Source organism: Eretmochelys imbricata, chromosome 5 (genome assembly GCF_965152235.1).
Source record: "Eretmochelys imbricata isolate rEreImb1 chromosome 5, rEreImb1.hap1, whole genome shotgun sequence".
Classification (NCBI taxonomy): domain Eukaryota; kingdom Metazoa; phylum Chordata; order Testudines; family Cheloniidae; genus Eretmochelys; species Eretmochelys imbricata.
The window spans coordinates 1,867,041-1,887,813 of NC_135576.1; the positions used below are offsets into that span (position 1 = coordinate 1,867,041).

The window sequence follows — 20,773 nt, forward strand, 5'->3', positions numbered from 1 at the left end:
TGAGAAATCAGACTAAGAATATTGTTCCATAAGATCCCACTGTAGAAAGAGGGTGTCTAGCAGCCCCTTTAGACTGCACGGCTTAGAGACATTCCTAGACCTTTGACATATGGACCAGCTGATCACCATTCCGCCATTTATCATGGATATGACAGTGGAGTCATTGACTCATTTCAGTCATTTAGCTTTTATTTCCTATGAATTTGGTGCTCAAGAAAAGTCCCTGGAGAACAGGGAGAGCAGCATTATAAGCTCAACTACAGCACTGCTCTGCGCCATTCCTTTCCATTCCACATGGGTTCTCTTATCACCCTCATGCCCAAGGTACCTGAGCACCTTCTAGTTGGGCTTTGAGCGGTATGACTAGCATCTGTCACATGTTCTCTGTCTTGTCCTCTCCCAGCAGGAGACCTGTGTGCACATGGAATGTTTTGTTTCTGTAGGGTTGGGTTGGGGTTTTTTTGTGCATGTTGCCAAGTGCTTAGGTTAGAAAAAGCCAAGTCAGAGAAGTCAGCCTTGCAGGTCCTTGCCTGAACTGTAGCTCTAGGAGGTCAGGAAAAAATAAGTCTAGTCTTTTGTCCTTGGCTTATTCTGCTGTGGCTAGGGGAGGAAATAGCGCCGAGTGTGATTTCTGTGACATGGACACCTGTCTACCAGGCCCATGGAACATGTGATGTGGCAGGGACACATTTCACAGCACCCCTGGGCTTTCAGTGCATTAGCTGCCAGGCAGTCAAACCATACACTTTCAGATTCGCCTTTTTGGTGTTGTTGAGAAAACAGTGAAAGGACAAAAATGCAAAGCTCTAAACTGAGAAATCCAAGTAATCCACCCCATGTGCAGAGGGGCTGGTTCTGCTCCTAACATTGGTGTAAATGAAGTGTAACTGCTCTAAAGTCAATGGACTTACATCTGTGTAAAACTGCTCTGAGATCAGAATCAAGCCCTCTCGGTGAATTCAGTGCAGTGACTACCTGTTCTGTTTCCCATGGGGTGGTTTGCAGGAGCCTTACATGGAGGATTTGATGGAGTCTCAACAAGCCTAGACAGACACTAAGTGACAGGCTTAGTGCACTTCACCCTGTGACTGCCCACCCATTGCAGTCAATGGCAGCACACAAGATCTGATCTGCACGGTGTGACGCTGCTATCCCTGGGAGCGCTGGGCAGGGACCCAGGGCAGAGTGGACACCAGGGGCCTGCAGTGCGGCTTGGAGAAGAGAATTCCAGCTTCGGGTGGAATTCAGGCCTTAGGGGAAATGCTTTGGGACTTTCATGTTTCCCTGCACTCACCGTTGAAATCAGTCAGTTTCTGAAGGTCCTCTCCCAACTCCGCAGTGACTGTCAGTGCCTGCTTCACTTTGAGGTTGGTTTCCCTATAATAAAAGCATGAGTCAAACTCCTACATGACTGGTCACTCTTCTGTTCCTGGAGCTGATCTCATTCATTAGGGTCCAGATGGAGCGTGCAGGGTCTCCAGGCTTCATCTCCTTACCAAGAGTCAAATCAGGACCATTTTTACATGGCCACAAAGGGAATATAGTCCCTTGCCACTGTATAAACTGGTTCTGCACCAAGTCAGCTGATCCTGCGGTACGCTGGGCTTGGTGCAGAAGAGGGTCAGAGGGCTCTGGTCTCATGCCATCACTGCAAAGCACCGAGTGCTCATGTCAGCTCTCTGAGCAGCCCTCCGTCCAACTAAGTTCTTACACCACATGCATCCCTGTAGTATTTGAGCACCTCGGTGGGTTCTGGACCCTCTGTCACTGCACTCTGGGGCCTGCAGAAGTTACTGCAACCCTGGGGCAGCCAGGTAGGGGAGGGTGCTCTCCCATGGACCTCAGAGAAGCACAGCAACGTTCAGTGCCCCATACGTTATCCCCTAGAGCTCACATGGGGCAGCGGGAGGGCTTGGATGGCTATGCGGGTTCTATGAAGCCTTCCCTGCAGTGTGGCATTCTCTCAGGTTTTGCTTAGGCCTCTGAGCCCACAAAGCCAGGCCACACTCCACACCTGAGGCTGGCTCCATGCCACGGAGAACTGGTAATACAGACTCTGGCCCTACAGATGAGGGTGGCACCACCTTATCCCAACTAACAGGAACTGAGTGTGGCCCTCAGACTTGTGGCCAGCTGGCCACGCTGCAGAGTGATGGAATACAATGGGTCACTAGGGCGATGCTGGGAGTGACTGCTGTTCACATAGACAGAAAAGTGGCTGAGAAGCACAGCCGGGGTGAACATAAAACCACAGAGCTATTGCTGCTGATGTGAGGTATTCCAGGGACATGCATTGTAAACCATCAATAAGTGCTACCAGAATTGCCAGCATGAGTAAAACAGGCCAAGGCCACTGCATGTGAGGATCCTGCCATTGTTGGGATACACGCTGCTCAAGATACTTCCCAGAGGATCACTCGTTATGGGCCACTGACTGAAACAAAAGCTGCCTCCCTCATCAGAGAGCTGTTCAGAGGAGTAAGTAGTGAGCAGTGGAGCGCAATCTTTACCCAGGGCAAGCAATTATGCCTCCATCTCGTGCTCAAATGCACTTAACAGGAAAGGTGAAATGAGTTGTGACTCTTTGGGAACCACAGGACCAGTGCATGGGCAGGAGAATGTGCCACAGGCAGAGATCTCACCTGACATGCCGTGTTCTCGAGATAGCAAAGAGAAGATGCTTATATTGGAGGTGATGCTGAAAGAGCCTTCTACTGTAGGGTCAGAAAACACGATCACCCTACACTTGCTGTGTGCAGTCAGGGTCACGGGTCTCCTGGCAGGAACAATCCATGCTCTGTGGATTCATCTCTGGACTAGGCAGCATCAAGACCACAGAAGCAGATGGGCCTCACGGTATCAGGATTCCCCATGCAAAAGTTAGCCTTGTGTTTGCAGCCCCAGGGCCAGGCCCACTTACCCATCCAGTTCAGCCGTCTCAATGTATGTCAGACTGTGCGGCTCACTGCTTGAGAGTAACAGTAAATCTGCCTGAACACAAACAAAACCAGGGCACTATGAGCTGAGATAGCCACAGAAAAACAGCCACAGAAACGTTACCTTGACCACGGGAGACCACAGGTTACCTTGAGATCTCAGGACAGAGGACACAGTAACCCTACACGTCCAGCTGACTTCCCTGAACTGAAAATGTATCTGAAAACCTCTGAGTCAGTTAGCGTCACTACTGAGTAACTTCTTTATTAGTCTGAAGAGTAATTCCAGAGAGTCACAGCGCATGTGGCTACAATGAACTGCACTCACCGTCACAAAGTTGTTGTTCTCTAGTTTTATGATGTCTCCCACTTGAATATTCATCCATTTGTCATCCTTCAATCTGCAAGAGAAGGTTCCCTTTAAATAGTCACAGAGCGCTCCGACCCTGAGAGGGTCAGCGGCGCTCTTGAAGCCTGTTCACCAGCAATATAAGGACTTGGCGGTGAGCTGTCGGGGGCAGGGACTGTCATTCTGCTCTGCGTCTGTCCAGCAGTAGCACAAAGGGGCGCAGGTCCCTGGCAGGCTCCTAGCCACAACCAGCATAAAGCAGTAATAAACGGGAGAGCTTTACACACACATGCAGTGGAGAAGTAGGCTCCACAATATAAACATGTTACCTGTGCAGTACTCTACTAACAGACACTGACTTTCCCTTCCCTTCTGCTACAAATCCAAAATCTAGGTGGGGTCCTGGGGAAGAGAGTCCCATCTACATTTTGAGCAGATACCACTAAAATTACTTGGAAATTAGCCCAGTTCTTTAAGTTGTCTAAGTCCCCTAAAGAAGACCAGATGGTGCAAAGGCAGCTCGTGCTCTCTGTCAGTCTAGCTGTCAAAAAGAACAGCAACCCAGCTGCGAAAGCTGCATGTGCATATACTCCGATCTGTGCTGTTCATGGCCTTTTTTAATGCACAAAGCAAGATGTACAGGCATCCAGCTACCTGTCTGGTACCTCCAGGTTGCATGAACAAATCAGAATTTCTGCATATGCAAAAACTTAAGAAGTGAAAAACGGCCAGAATAGTTTTACAGGCAGCATGGTGTATGTGCCCCCACAGATCATATGGACTTGATCTGGGTCTCCATGAAGTCATTAGTAAAACTCCATTTGAGTTCATTGATAGCAACACTGGAACCTGTGGCCTCTGGCCGCTTCACAGTGGAAGTGAATTATGCACATTGCTATATAAACGTATCTGTTTAGTGGGGATGGTAGTCCCAGTGTGACTGGTTTCAGATTTACTGGACTGAAAATGCTAACAATCAGCAAAATCCCTGGTTTCCAGCTTTATTTCATTGTTCCTGTTATTTGGCAGTGTTTGTACAATACACTGGTCTCTACAGTACTGTGAAAACCATAGGGCGACCAAGCACTCCACCTTTGTCACCAGCTATACTCCAAGAGCAGTTGGGTCTTCCTGGAACAATGAGTACAGAACTCATCTACTTGCCACAAAAGGCCAGGACCTACCGCTGGAGCAAAAGGAAAATCATGGCTAGCCGTAAAGTGCCCAGGCCAAAGAGTTGAACAGTTCTGATTCCATCCAATAGACAGCAGGGGGATGGGGGTGGGTTTGTGTACAGAGAAGTTTCTTGTAGTTGTTAATTTAACATCAAAAGTCTCTACTGATTAGGTCTAGTTCTGTCTGCTCAGGAATGAATACATAAAACAAATGCATGTGGCACCAGAGAATGCAGTCACGTCTGATGCCTCTGGGATATTTTGTAAAATAATCTGTCATTGTTAACGCATACAGTTGGCATCTCCAATTTAAAATTGACAGCCCAACTTTTTCTGGGTGGGCTGATGGCTTTAGTACCTACACTGACAAAGTGACTGTACCTTTTGCTACTTATTAACCAGATACGTTAACCAAACAATAACACACAGCACTGCGAACAATGAACTTTCCTGAGATGTCTGTCATGCTACTTGAACTGAAGACTGCACAGTGAAATCTAGGGAAGCAGAGCAGACTTTGGGATCCCATAAAGTAAAATAATACCTTAAAACAAAGCTGCCGTGATCTCCAGTGGAAGTAGAATGCGGACAATAGAATGTACATAGTATGGAGCTTTAATAGTCACATTTGTTGAATCTGTCAGAAATTTTGAGTTTTTGCAGAAGCGTCTCCTGGAGACAAACCTTCAGCCAAAATTTCCGTAAAGAAATAAGATTTACCTGCCATTAATCAGCACCTTGACGGGACGGTTATTGACATGATTGTCACTTTTGTGTCGATTCTGAAAAACGTAAAAGTTGATCGGGGTGTTAGAAGAAACTCCACAGAAACCAAGTGTGTGTGATCAGAGGATAAAGCAATCCCATTTCAGGATTCCTACCCAGCTGGGGAAATGATAAGGGCATAAATGCAAGGACAGAATAGTGCCATAACTTTTTCTATGCTCTTAACCCTCCTGTTTAGGGGAAACCTCGCTCAGTTACATCAGAAATCAAAATGACTCTGAAAGACAGAAGAGGGGAAATACCCATAACCATTACCAGGGCCAACCCTGCACAGGGGCTGCTGCCCTTGACCCCTGCACTTTAAGAGAACCAGTGGTTTTGGTTGCTCGCCATCAATATGCACCCATGAGCCAAAGACTCCATTCCACCGCTCTGGAGGTCTCTCCACCCAGCATTTTAGGTTAAATTGTCAAGTCCACATTGAACTCTGGCAGCATGTGGTGCAGGGGGCTGTCTGGGACAGAGACTGACAGGCAAGAAGGATCCTGCTATGGAAGGGCCCACTCTGAGGAGAAAGAGATAGACGGGCCCTGCTGTGTCACTTAACCTGGAGTCCCACAAAAGCCCAGGCTGGCCTTGACTGCCACAGTTCTGCAGATAAGGTGCTTGGAGGTATCCATTTCACTGCTGCTACATGAAATGGCCATAAGGGTTCTGGGTGAGTCCCCTATTTCTTAAGGGGGCTCTTCACTGCCCACACTTCAGAACGAGAGTTCGTTCGGTCTCATTCAGAACTGCACCGACCCCTTGTGTGACTGGACTCAGTGACCAGGGTTGTTAGAAGGAGTACAGAAAACCACATGCCAACACACGTGCAATGGGATTTTGGAAAGCACTCAGCTGCAGGCCTCACTCCGCTCCCATTGCAGCCAATCGGACTTTTACCACCAACTCCAATGGGAACAGAGTTAGGCTAATGCCGAGCACCTCTAAACAGTCTGACCCAACTTCCCCCCTCCCGCCATGTGCTTTCCTAGCGCAGCTCTGCGGTGGGTTCTAAGGTGCTGAGCCAAGGTTTTCCAGCACGGGTGCCTGAGAACAGACTCCTCAATCCGTATGCAGGCAGCTAAATAAGTGGCCGGATTTTCAGAAGTGTTGCACCACCCACAGTTCCCGCGAAAGTCAGTGGGAGCTGTTGGTGCTCAGGACTGCTGAAAATCTAGCTACTTAGTTAGGTGATTCAACATGGACGTTGGGGCCTGACCGCAGCGCCCCCCACTGGCCATAGACAAACGCTGCAACCGCCCCCCTCCGGCTGCACAGACTGGCCGTGTTTTGCTTGATCTTGTCACTGGGGATCCCAGACACACGCTGAACTCAGGGTGGGGGATCCGGGCCTCTTACAAAATCGTCGATGGCATCCTTGACGCCCGACACGGTCAGCACCAGCACCAGCGGCACCACCGTCGTAAACCAAGACAAGGAGGAGACCTGAGGAATGAGCTGCAGGGGAAGAAAAGCAGGGCTTTACCAGCTTGACAACAAGCAAACAGCCTGCAACAACGCACTGGATCCCAGGGAGGCTGCTAAAAGAGTTTACTCTGCATACAAATAACAGAGAAAGATGGAAATTCTGTGCGATCTTTTACACACAAACCCACAAAGGAAAACCAGCCTTTGTGTAAAAAGGGACCGGGGGGCCTTGGGAAAGGGAGGAGATTTATTTCCCTCTGGTTTTTCTTACATTCGAAATATCGAGTCCCTTTGCTGGAGGACTTCGGCACTGACATTTGGAGGGCTGGGATGGTGGCTACCTCGATAGGCTATCCCAGTCCTTGATTGTGAAGAATGGGGGGAGGCTTAGCCCTTGCCCACACTTAAGAGTTAAACTGATCTGACTCAGTGGGGGAGGGGAGATTTATTTTACTGGTAAGATGCCAAGTGTGGACATAGTTACAGTGGTATAAACGTGACTTTTCCCAGTATAATTATTCCCCTTCCCATACCGGAATAGCACCCCTGGCATAAGCACCTTTATACTAAGATAACTGTCCACACTAGGGGGTGGTGTAGTTTATCTATACCGCTTACAGCAGTACAAATTTCTAGCGCAGAAAAGCCCTCAGAATGGGAGAGATGCAGCTTGGGATTCCATGTTCTGCTCCACTGTCCTATTCCAAGTCCTACAAATATCCCCAAAGTCCTCTGAGTAAACGAAGAAAGGGCAAAGAGCTGATATTGGTAGAAGGCGGCGGTGGTGGTGGCCTACCTGATAAATCTCATCTACAGATTAAAGACCAACAGCCACAGTGTCGTCTACCAGTAACTAGGCTGTAGTTATGGCTGAGGAGGTACTTTCACTATAAGCCTGGTTTTTAGGTTCTTATGATTTCCTGAAAAATGTCCCTGTGAGCTGGAATTTCCCAGGTTTGCTCTCAGCACATAGGGGAGGTGTGACGTTATTGACATAAACTATGACCATATAGATCATTGCTGCAACCTCTGTTATATGTTTGCAGCAAATATTGTACAAAGGTTGTCATGGGAGGTGTCTATAAAACGGTTACGCTGTGCTGGTTAGGATGATGCTGTCTGTATGTGTGTATCATTTTGTAGCTGAAGGTATGAATATGGGCAATGTACTTGTATCTTAATGTGTTTTGATTCTAAGTAGCCTCAATGAAGCATTTGGTCAGCTTCTTGAGAAAGAACTATTCTCAGTAAGTGCCCACGCAAGATATACTTAACGGACAATGAATTTTGGGAGACACCAATCCACATCTGAGCTTTCCTGGGAATGTTCAAACTAACACGTAAACAATGGCATCCGCCTGCAAACTGAGTCATGTGACTTGCCCATGTGACTCCAAGCTCCACCTTGCTGCTGTGATTTTCCACAGTAAGAACAAAGAGGGGTCCTTCCACGGGCAGAGAATATAAAAGGCCCTGAAAACCCCTCCATCTTGTCTTCAATCCTGCTTCTGACCTCTGGAGGAACCTTACTACAAACTGAAGCTCCGAACAAAGGACTGAATGACCCATCCCAGCTGTGGATGTTCTCCAGAGACTTGATTTGAACCAGAAGTTTATTCCATCCCTGCTAAAAGCCTGAACCAAGAACTTTGCCATCACTGTATGTCATTGATTCCATTGAACCAATTCTAGCTCTTATCTATATTCTAGCTCTCATCTCTATCTTTTTCCTTTTATGAATAAATAAGCCTTTAGATTTTAGATTCTAAAGGATTGGCAAAGCGTGATTTGTGGGTAAGATCTGATCTGTATATTGACCTGGGTCTGGGGCTTGGTCCTTTGGGATCGAGAGAACCTTTGTTCTTTTACTGTGGCATTGGTTTTCATAACCATTTGTCCCCATAACAAGTGGGAAACTGGAGTGTCTAAGGGAATTGCTTATGTGACTTATGGTTAGCCAGTGGGGTAAAACCAAAGTCCTCTCTGTTTGGCTGGTTTGGTTTGCCTTAGAAGGGGAGAAACCCCAGCCTTGGGCTGTAACTGCCCTGCTCTGAGCAACTTGTTCTGAATTGGTACTCTCAGTTGGGTCCCACCAAAGCCAGCATTGTTACAGGAGGGATTTAAATTTAGTAAAATTCTGTTCAGTCATTTCTGAGTTGTCTGAGCATGGCAAAGGTGATTCTAACAAGACAATGTGCCAGGCTTGTTTGTGCTTGGATGAGTCTAAAAAGACAAACTAAAAACATCAAACATGCCTTAGAATCAGTCCTCCATGAGGGCCACGCTCTTTGATAGCAGGGTTAAGAGACATGGTTTAGAAATGACAAAGCACATGCCTTTTATCATTGTTTGAGCAAAGTACAAAGGTGCAGAGACGCTGATATAGGCTGGTGAGATATGCTCAGTTTTAGGGCAGAGACACACTACTATCGGGAATGGGCAAACTTCAGCCCAGGGACCCGTATGAGCCTTAGAGTTCTACGCTGGTGCCTTCTGCTACCACCTCCTTTATTAAAGCCTACGTGCCCCACCATGCAATTCCACCCCCTGCTCTGAGTACAGAGCAGCAATCTGCTCCGTTTTGTGTAAATTAACTGCAAGCTCCTTGCTGTAACACTCCCAGTCTCATGAAAATGTTAGTGTTTGCAAAGTCAGCTCTCTCCCAGGCTCTCCGGTGATGAAGTTGGTAGATACTAGCAGTTTGTCTTTTAATAAGATTGATAAGGACGGGTTTCACTAGGTGCTGCAGGGGGAAACCATCCGAGGGAACCCAAGAGCAGTTGTCAGAGTAACAGCTGTGTTAGTCTGTATTCGCAAAAAGAAAAGGAGTACTTGTGGCACCTTAGAGACTAACCAATTTATTTGAGCATGAGCTTTCGTGAGCTACAGCTCACTTCATCGGATGCATACCGTGGAAACTGCAGCAGACTTTATATACACACAGAGAATATGAAACAATACCTCCTCCCACCCCACTGTCCTGCTGGTAATAGCTTATCTAAAGTGATCACTCTCCTTACAATGTGTATGATAATCAAGTTGGGCCATTTCCAGCACAAATCCAGGTTTTCTCACCCTCCGCCCCCCCCACACAAACTCACTCTCCTGCTGGTAATAGCCCATCCAAAGTGACCACTCTCTTTACAATGTGTATGATAATCAAGGTGGGCCATTTCCAGCACAAATCCAGGTTTTCTCACCCCCCCCCTTTCCAAAAACCACACACACAAACTCACTCTCCTGCTTTTTATGTGTGTGGTTTGTGTGTGTGGTTTTTGGAAAAGGGGGAGTGTGTGTGAGAAAACCTGGATTTGTGCTGGAAATGGCCCACCTTGATTATCATACACATTGTAAAGAGAGTGGTCACTTTGGATGGGCTATTACCAGCAGGAGAGTGAGTTTGTGGGGGGGCGGGGGCGGAGGGTGAGAAAACCTGGATTTGTGCTGGAAATGGCCCAACTTGATGGTCACTTTAGATAAGCTATTACCAGCATGAGAGTGGGGTGGGAGGAGGTATTGTTTCATGGTCTCTGTGTATATAATGTCTTCTGCAGTTTCCACAGTATGCATCCGATGAAGTAAGCTATAGCTCACGAAAGCTTATGCTCAAATAAATTGGTTAGTCTCTAAGGTGCCACAAGTACTCCTTTTCTTCAAGAGCAGTTGGCAACACTTACCTGTAGAACAGGAGACGAAAAATGGGCACAACATCTTTTCAATATTAACAAAATCTTCCCTTCCCTGGGATCAAGCCAGCATGTCTAACAAGCACTCCCGCCGGAGAGGAACTGTACCACGTTTGCCAGACCTCGTCAGGACGAGTTTCCTTTCTTGCCCTGTTTTATGTCTCTGCTTTTGGGTTTTAATAAGATGCTAATTCACATTATGGGCACAGTTGCTTGGGCTGTGGGTTGACTTGCTTTAGTCCAAGTCAACCCACAGCCAGGCATTGGGAAGAGGCCAGACAGTTCTGGTAAAAAGGAGAGTGAATTCATACCTGAAGAATCAGCAGGAACAAAAAATAAGCATTGGCTATTCGCTGAAACTGCTCAAACAGGTTGAGAGGCAGGAAAGTGAAGAAATTGTATTTCGATGTTTTAATTGAATTGTTCTGTGGAAACAAAAAGCAAACAAATGGGTGGTAAAACAGGAAAAGAAATTGCAGCACAACCCAGTTCAGCAGGGTTTTAAGGGTTTAAATTTAGCAATAACATTGTTCACAGCAGCCACTCAAAAACATTTCCTTTTCCCCAAACACACACACACACACACACACTTTCCTGTATTATGGGAGACACATTTTTATGCTCTTTGTAACTGGCACACAGCGAAGATTTTACCGGTTTGTTTGTTTGTTTCTGGTAGCATCCACAATATGCTAGCTGCTTTCCAACCAGCAAACAGGGATCAGCTGCTACCCTGCTGGGCTCCAAATGTAGACAGACAGACAGACAGACAGCAGGCTGGGAGGCAGACATTGAAAGGGAGGCAGAAGTACAACTGTGGGGTAATGTGTTCGAGGCATTTTGCCATCTCATAGCAATATAGGGTTAATGCAGTGTTAAAAATACAGAAACTCTATAAAATATCCATAATTATCCTCAGATTTGTCAGCATAGGTCAGCTGGATCCCTTCTAGGCGTCATGGCAGGAGTGAGTCTTTAGAAGGGATGTGAATGAGGAGAGGGCCTTGTAATTTCACTCAACGAGAGAGTTTCATGCTCAGGTGCCATGGGAGAGGGGCCACAGTGACATGTTACCAGGGGAAGGAGACTGGCACTGTTGGCAGAGTGAAAGGACAATGCAAGGCCAGGGTAGGGGTAATGCAGAACTGGAAAAAGCCAAATGATCTGAAGGTTGCCAGGCTTTGTAGCATAAGTTCACTAACAAGCTCAGAAGTCCCTGGGGCACTGCACAGACCTGTCCATTGAGTCACTTGCTAGTGACATGCTGATGCAGACACCAATACAACATTCATTCCGACTTTGCACATTTATTTCATACAGTGGTATCTGGACTTCTTAGTTTACCATAACAGGGCCCTGCAGGTTTTACCAAGCTCCACTCCATTAGCTGCTTAAACAGCTCGTAAATTGAGGATCTGAAAAAGCTACTGGATCTGATGCATCTACAAAGATGGTTCTGAATATGTATCTCAGCAGCCATTCACTAATACAGCAAGAGTGTTCTCTTGGCGACTCACAGTTGTTATTGCCCTGGGGTCACATTTCCCATTTCCATCTTCTCTCTTTTAATTACAGGCCGTCCATACAATAGCCATTCCTACCTCTAACCTCTTCAAACTAGAGAAAGGCCCAAGCTACTTAACACAGACCTTGGTTTGAATTTCCTCAAAGCTTCAGGGAGTTCTGATCCAGTGCTCTGATAAAATCCCAGCCCAGCCCATGAAGTTGGGATCCAGAGATGAACTTCCCCAAAGTTTGAGGTATTCCAGGTGAGATCCGTCTCTGCTTTGTAACCACACTAAGCTACATAGTGCCAGCTGTCAGTGCAGCCTGCACCTTGCTGGGCAGCCAGGGAGTGTGGTAACCAAAACAACATCTGTCATTGTTTCCATAGGTCAGGTGTTATCTCACTGAGATGGAGAAGATCAATCAGCTCCCCATTGTCTGGGCCCTACCAGTTAGAGAGCCCGGGCCCGCATGCACGGCATCTCCCCAGTGAACTTTATCGTAGTGCAGGTGTTCTTTTAAAGAAGACAGTCCGACATGCTGTGTGTGAGGGTGTTGGTGGACCACATTCAGGTGATGAGTCAGAACACCAGGTAGTGGCTATCATCTATTGAAGCATGAACAGACACACCGGGAAAAACCAGTGAGATGGAGCCAATGGGGGCTTCTCTGCACCAAGCACAGGTTTGAGAGAAGGCTCAACAACTGAGGATAGGGAGGGGCAAGAAGGCCCAGAAGTGGTTTCCTTGGTCTGGGGAAACACTTTACAAAATAGGCTTTCAAGCAGAAGTACAGTGACTTCCCCCCTTGCTATGGTTTAAAGGGTGCACTGGATTTTCTTTTCATGTGATTTTTTTCTTGGTGAAAAGTGTCTGAGTCCTGGAGACTGAAGTCTTCTCAAACAGGGTTAGTACCAGCAGCATGAACTCAAGGTCACTCCAAGGCATCGGAACCCTGCTCTGAAGAGGTCCCCTCTAAGGATGTCTCCATGGCCCATTCAGACCTTGGATTCTCAGCGGAGAAGCCAGCAAGGGGGCCAGTAATGGTTGCTGTGATGTGCACATCTCTCTGCTAGAAGGTGTTCCAGCTCCACCAGCATGGGCAATCGAACAGATGTTGCACAGAATCAGCTTTTAGACCATGCCAAGCAGGGATGCATTTTAATTGGTGGCGTATAGCTTCTTATCGCATAGCTGTTTCTAAGGTAAACCAGTGGGCACTGTCAATCCGCTCACTAATCCAGTCCCTCTCCTGTGCACAAGCCATCACCTTGAGAAGCGTCTATCGGCATGGCAGGGGGTCAGTGTCACCACACTGGTGTGGTTGTGGATAACGCCATTTCAGAGGCTCTCTTAACTCTTCTCTATGTCCAGACACAAAAACAGGAGCAACTCTCTTCTGCATGAGCTCGATTTTCCATCCTATTGTACAAGCCAATCTAAAGTGCTCGAGCAGAGCAGAGATGAAACCCTTCCTTCACGGAATTCCAGGCACACGTCTCCCAGTCAGTGACTCATGGCTGCACTCCACGAAGTCGGAGAAATGTTTATCTTTTTGTTTTCTTTAAACAATGCTGTATGTCTCTTGCCATCAGACAGTTGTCTGTGGGCGTGGCACGATGGGGATTCATGTTTCCCATCACAAGATCAGAATGTTACCATTTTTAGGCTACTGTTAAGGCTGGCTTGTTAATTCAAAGCACGTGATTTCTAGGTTATGTGCATAAATGGGCTCCCTCCACATCGCAGGGCCTGAAGTAATGGAATAACGTCATCCCCATCACACACCGAGGTTAAACGACCCACCCGCGGTCACACAGTGAGGCTGTGGCAGAGCTGGGAATAGGTTATTTTGAGTGCCAATCCTGAGTCTTCACCATCTTTCCTCTTCAGCATCTTTCCTCAGGCATTCACATCAGCCTCTAGAGAGGTCCCTTACCCACACATCTGGCCAATATCATTGACAGTCACTTCCACCTACAAAGGAGACAGTAGGGACCCCAAACTCAAGAGGACAGTATTGAGAACTAGGAACTGGCTTCAGCTGTCAGCAGCCTTTAGTGGGAATCATGTACATTACGGGAAAATCTGCTTTGAAGATACTCCAATTAAATTAAAATGGATTTGGCACCAGAAATCTCAGAGGTGAGATGAGAAGTGAGCAGGAGTGGTTTCTTTCAATTCCTGCATTCTAGTCCTGTTTATAAATTACACCAAGAAAACCGCAAGTGAACCAGAGCCTTTCATTCCATTTCCTAGTAGCTTCAGGAAACTAAACACCCAGGTCACGTGGCAGGCGCCAAATGCTGGCCTGCAAGAATGTTCCCATCTGGGATTTTTTTGCAAGCTGGTTCAATGATCAATACATTGTTTATTGCACATCACCCTTTGGTACATAGGAGAACCGTGCATCAGACTTAGGACACGAAGGAATAAATATCTGGTCTCATTGGCTGCCTCGGAATGGACAGAGTGAACCTTGATTTGCATGATCAGTTATGTGTGTTATTGCTGCAATTAAGAATTTACTTGTTATTAGGCAATTTAAATAAACAGATCCACCACCCGGTGCCTCGTGGCACCCTGGGCTCCGCTGAGGGATGGTTTCCCGAGCTCTGTCAGGTAGCGGTGTTGTTACTAAAGGTTCTTTGTATTGTGTTGGTCTGTTAATTCTGCAATGTTCACATGTGGATACTTTATTCTTTATGGCCTTGTTGATGCTCGACCATCACACTGACTGGTTGGCCTGTTCACGGCATTTAGGTAATCTTCACTGTCCTTCATGGATGAGGTTTAGGATTTCCTCTTTCATTTCATTTGGAATAACAATGCTAATGCCTTTAATCATGAGTCCATTTGATTCACTTGATTGTCCATGCTCTGCAAAGAAGTCTATTGTCACTTCATTATTATCCTGGAGCTACTTGGGCCAGCCGCCCCAATGTAACTTAGAATTTCCTGAAGTTGTGTGTCTGTCAAGGTTGCTTTTTGTAACTGGAGTAGTCTCTTTTCTGACATTGGTCTGCATGCGTCCACAGACTCCGCAAATGCCTTTACATCATCTTCGAGCTCACAGAGTGCGCGATGATGGGCTCTGTGACAGAGTGTCTGCTATCGCCAGATTGTTCCCAGGAACATACGGAGCAATTGGGTTAAGTCATATTAACCTTAGCAACGGATGCTGGCATCTCAGCAGTGCTTGGTCCAGGTCTTCTCCGTTAATGAGGGTTACATATGATTTATGGTCTGTTAACAGTGTAAATGAATCCTGTCCACGCACAGATATCTGTAAAAGTTCTCACATGTCCATACTCTTGCCAGGCATTCCTTCTCAATCTGTGCATATTGTTTTTCTGCTTCTTTGAGTGAGTAAGAGCAAAATGCAACTGGATTCCACTCTGAGCCTCGTTGTTGGAACAAGACGCCACACCTGCTTGCATCTGCACCAACCATTGTGGGTTTGTTCACATCGAAGTAGTTGAGAACAGGAGCTGTTGAGATAATTTCTTTTACCTTTTTAAGGCAATTTATTGATTTGGCCCCCAGAGTCAAAGTGTGTTGGACTTTAACAGTTCATGCAGTGGTTTTGTCTGTGTAGAACGGTCTTGTAGGTATCGACCACAGTAATTTACCACCCCCAGTATACGTCTCAGTTCTGGTACGTTAGTTGATGCATTCAATTCTCAAATTGCTTTTACTTTCCAAGGCTAGGACTGAATCCATCTGTTTACTGTCTGGCCCAGAAACTCAATTTGGGGTAGGTGGAAAACACATTTTTCCTTGTGTAGCTTCAGTCCAGACTGGCTGATTGGGCTTAGGGCTTCACTGAAGGTTTTGTTGTGTTCTTCCATCAAAGATCCATATATCAAAACGCTGCCCATAAAAAGTACATCTCCATTTGTGTTTGTTAACAGTTCTGCCATCCTTCTCTGGAAAATTTCAGGTGCAGTGGTCATCCCAAAAGATGATCTTCACAAGCAAAACTTCCCAAAGGGTGTCATAAATATAGTCAATTTAGCACTTTCTTTGGTTAAAAGAATTTGCCAGAATCTGCTCGAGGCATCCAGCTTGGAGAATACTGTAGTTCCTTTCACCTTGGGGAGGAAGCCGTGCAGTGTTGGGAGGAGATATTTTTCTCTCACAATTGCTTCATTAAGTCTTTTAAGATCCACACAGATTCATATTTTTCCATTTTTCTTTGTAACTGGTACCACCGGGGCACACATTGCTGTTGGCTCAGATTTTCTCAATTAAATCTGCTCCACGTTCTTTAACTCGGTCTCCACTCTATGAAGAAATGGGATCAGAATCCTGCGAGGTGTATGTACGCTGGCTGTATGGTTAGGCATTGTCCTAGAAGGTGATTTGTACTGGATCTCTTTTCAAAATCCCAATATCACCAAATATCCCATCGAGTTCTTCCACCTTTCTCACTAGGCCCATCATGGCTGCCACACTGAGGCTGAGAAGGCTGTTGGTCTGTGGTCCTTTGATCATATACTTTCAATGCATAGCTTTTGTCTTTGTTTCTGTGATGAACTGGCCCATGCAGTTCAGAATCCCTCGAAGGCTAATCAGAGAAAAGGGGGCCGGGGCGGGCAGGATTTTTAATGGCACACTGCTGCCTGCCGGGGTCCTGGCCTGGGTTCGGCAGCGGGCTGAGCAGGGCCAGTGCCTGGGACCTGGCAGGCAGCAGCGTGCCACTAAAAATCGGCTTGCGTGCCGTCTTTGGCACGCATGCCCTAGGTTGCCGACCCCTGTGTTATAACGTTTGGAAAATTGTATCTAAACAGCAACTCTGCTACAGCTGTAGCTGACATGCAGCTAGGTGCTGCCACATAGAATCATAGAATATCAGGGTTGGAAGGGACCTCAGGAGGTCATCTAGTCCCACCCCCTGCTCAAAGCAGGACCGATCCCCAATTAAATCATCCCAGCCAGGGCTTTGTCAAGCCTGACCTTAAAAACTTCTAAGGAAGGAGATTCTACCACCTCCCTAGGTAACGCATTCCAGTGTTTCACCACCCTCCTAGTGAAAAAGTTTTTCCTAATATCCAACCTAAACCTCCCCCACTGCAACTTGAGACCATTACTCCTTGTCCTGTCCTCTTCTACCACTGAGAATAGTCTAGAACCATCCTCTCTGGAACCACCTCTCAGGTAGTTGAAAGCAGCTATCAAATCCCCCCTCATTCTTCTCTTCTGCAGACTAAACAATCCCAGCTCCCTCAGCCTCTCCTCATAAGTCATGTGTTCCAGACCCCTAATCATTTTTGTTGCCCTTCGCTGGACTCTCTCCAATTTATCCACATCCTTCTTGTAGTGCGGGGCTCAAAACTGGACACAGTACTCCAGATGAGGCCTCACCAATGTCGAATAGAGGGGGACGATCACGTCCCTCGATCTGCTCGCTATGCCCCTACTTATACATCCCAAAATGCCATTGGCCTTGGCAACAAGGGCACACTGCTGACTCATATCCAGCTTCTTGTCCACTGTCACCCCTAGGTCCTTTTCCGCAGAACTGCTGCCTAGCCATTCGGTCCCTAGTCTGTAGCTGTGCATTGGGTTCTTCCGTCCTAAGTCCAGGACCCTGCACTTATCCTTATTGAACCTCATCAGATTTCTTTTGGCCCAATCCTCCAATTTGTCTAGGTCCCTCTGTATCCTATCCCTGCCCACCAGCGTATCTACCACTCCTCCCAGTTTAGTATCATCCGCAAATTTGCTGAGAGTGCAATCCACACCATCCTCCAGATCATTTATGAAGATATTGAACAAAACCGGCCCCAGGACCGACCCCTGGGGCACTCCACTTGACACCGGCTGCCAGCTAGACATGGAGCCATTGATCACTACCCGTTGAGCCCGACAATCTAGCCAGCTTTCTACCCACCTTATAGTGCATTCATCCAGCCCATACTTCCTTAACTTGCTGACAAGAATACTGTGGGAGACAGTGTCAAAAGCTTTGCTAAAGTCAAGAAACAATACATCCACTGCTTTCCCTTCATCCACAGAACCAGTAATCTCATCATGGAAGGCGATTAGATTAGTCAGGCATGACCTTCCCTTGGTGAATCCATGCTGACTGTTCCTGATCACTTTCCTCTCATGCATGACTGGCAGGCTCCCTGCTCCCTGCAATGCATGGGCATCAACGCAGTTGCATTGCCACAGTAGCCTTCCAGGGGGCCACCCTGCCAAATTGTTGGACACTAATTTCACTGTTTTTCTTTTTACAGTAACCCAGGACAAAGGGATGTGGCTCCCCCATGTAGAGTGTTCCTCCCTGATCACACAAATGCAGGGTGCATGAAAAAAACAGAAGGGCCTAAAAAGCATAAGAACAGCCACACTGAGTCAGACTATCCAGGCCAGGATCCTGTCTGCCGACTGTGGCCAATGCCAGGTGCCCCAGAGGGAGTGAACCTAACAGGTAATGATCAGTGATCTCTCTCCTGCCATCCAAATCCACCCTCTGACAAACAGAGGCTAGGGACACCATTCCTTAAGCCATTAATGGACTTAGCCTCCATGAATTTATCCAGTTCTCTTTTATAGTCCTAGCCTTCACAACCTCCTCAGGCAAGGAGTTCCACAGGTTGACTGTGCGCTGAGTGAAGAAGAACTTCCTTTTATTTGTTTTAAACCTGCTGCCCATTAATTTCATTTGGTGGCCCCTAGTTCTTATATTATGGGAACAAGTAAATAACTTTCCCCATTCACTTTCTCCACACCACTCATGATTTTATAGACCTCTATCATATCCCCCCTTAGTCTCCTCTTTTCCAGTCTGAAAAGTCCTAGTCTCTTTAATCTCTCCTCATATAGGACCCATTCCAAACCCCTAATCATTTTAGTTGCCCTTTTCTGAACCTTTTCTAATGCCAGCATATCTTTTTTGAGATGAGGAGACCACATCTGTATGCAGTAGTCAAGACGTGGACATACCATGGATTTATATAAGGGCAATTAGATATTCTCCGTCTTATTCCCTATCCCTTTTCTAATGATTCCTAATGTCCTGTTCGCTTTTTTGATTGCTGCTGCGCGGACGTCTTCAGAGAACTATCCATGACGACTCCAAGATCTCTTTCCTGAGTGTATACTGAAAGCAGGGTATATTGAACACTGCATACAGCACAGAGGACTAGAATCTAGGAGGAACACAAGGACTGGCAGACTGAACAGACCCAAGGTCCATCTAGGCCAGCCCCTGAGAATGACCAGCATCAGACACGTCAAAGGAAGGTTCAAGAAACCCCACTGTGGGTAGATTTGTGATAATCTGACCCCATGAAGGTCTCATCCTAATTCATAATAGAGATTGGCCTAAAACCTGAAGGAGCAGGTTTTATCTCCCTTTCAAAAAGTCTTTTAACATAAACTTTTATAACTCTGGGAATTTTTGTTATAATGTAACCATCCAAAACCTCTTTCGATTTAGCTAAATTCTTTGCTTTACTGTCATCCTATGGCAGCGAGTTCTACATTCTAATCACACGTTGAGTGTCCAGGAAAATCCTTTGGAAAATGTACTGCCTACACTTTGTATTTATAGCGGACCTTTCACCTGAGGATCTCAATGTGCTTTACAAACACTAGTTAACCTGTGCAATCACCCAAAGAGGTATTAGTAATATCTTAATTTTACAGAGGGGGAAACCAAGGCACACAGAAGCGGTGCTACTTGTCCAAGGTCACAAAGTCAGTCAGTGACGGGGCCAGGAGTAGAATGCAGGAGCCTTGTCTCCCAGTCGCCTGTTCTAACTATGAGGCCACATGCCCCCCAACCCATCCCAGCACTACAAACAAATCCCAAGAGTGCCCCGTTTCCTAGGCTCCTGCTGTGACAACTAGACTCCTTCCTAGACGTGGAAAGAGATGTCTGCCCTCTGCTGTAACTGCTCGATAGCCTGCCCTTCCAGCGCAGAGTGTGCCAGAAGTCTTGGCTTCCCGGCCACTTTCCCCACGACTAGTCATCGGGGATGGGGGTGTCACAGACGCAGCGCCCAAAGCTCCCCAGCATTTTCAGGCTCAGTGCTGGACCCAAGGGCACACGCTGTGGCCGGCTTGCACATGCCGAGGGTGACCCATGTGGAAGTCTCATCTTGCTCCCATTTGGGAATCGCGGCGCAGAGGCACAGGAAGCAGTGTTAGCGTCCTGAGAGTGTTGGCTCTGCTCCTGCTTCCCACAGCAGTGCATGGAGATGAGACACCCCAGCTGCGGCTCGGGCCCACTGCCACATGTAGTTATCACAGGCAGTTACAAGGCTCCCTCGGACTTCTCTAGAGGCCTTATCAGGTGATGTGGGAATACAGAAACAGAGCCCAGATTCCAGAGGGACAGATGGACAGACACTGGCTACGGGGTGTACATTGAGGGCTCCATGTTCATTACTGATCTAACATTAGAAACAGTTCCTGACCCAAGCTGAAATTTGCCTTTGCCTCAGGGGCCCTGCATTTCCTTTCCAGTTCTTGGATACCCAATTTCAGAGCTGTTTTTGCAGCCCCCAGTGACGTCTCCACACAGCTGTGCTAAATTCCAAAGTGAAGCCGGAGAACTGGAAGGAGAATCTGAGTCAGAGCAAACACTAAAATCCTGCAAAACAGATTTCCTCCTCCACGCGCTCTGTACAACCAAGTCACAACAATCATGAGACAGGCCCATCAGCTGGTGCTCAAAGGGGGTGTGTGGGGTGGGGAGGTCCACCCTGGAGGAATCCACACTGACATTGTACCAGGAAAGTGGCAGCGGGGCTAAGCTGCCTCCAAAATGAACCTTAATAAAGTCTCTTGAATCTCACTGGATCAAGCCCTGAGCTCGTCATTTCATTTTCACTCAATCCTTATGCGGGAAAAACCCTTTCTGCTGTCAATAGGAATTGGCCCATGTGAGAACTGAGTAAACACGGCA

The 20,773-nt window shown here is 47.0% G+C and overlaps 1 protein-coding gene across 1 annotated transcript in view; it reads right to left on the minus strand.

Moving 5' to 3' along the window:
• Positions 1-20,773, minus strand: part of LOC144264768 (phospholipid-transporting ATPase ID-like) — a 123,196-nt gene that overhangs the window by 58,461 nt on the left and 43,962 nt on the right. Inside the window, exons 4-9 of the mRNA XM_077816576.1 lie at positions 10,657-10,770; positions 6,591-6,689; positions 5,181-5,242; positions 3,265-3,337; positions 2,921-2,991; positions 1,295-1,377 (exon numbers count right to left, since the gene is read on the minus strand). Coding sequence (XP_077672702.1) covers positions 1,295-1,377; positions 2,921-2,991; positions 3,265-3,337; positions 5,181-5,242; positions 6,591-6,689; positions 10,657-10,770 — 502 coding nt within the window. The remainder of the gene's footprint in view (positions 1-1,294; positions 1,378-2,920; positions 2,992-3,264; positions 3,338-5,180; positions 5,243-6,590; positions 6,690-10,656; positions 10,771-20,773) is intronic.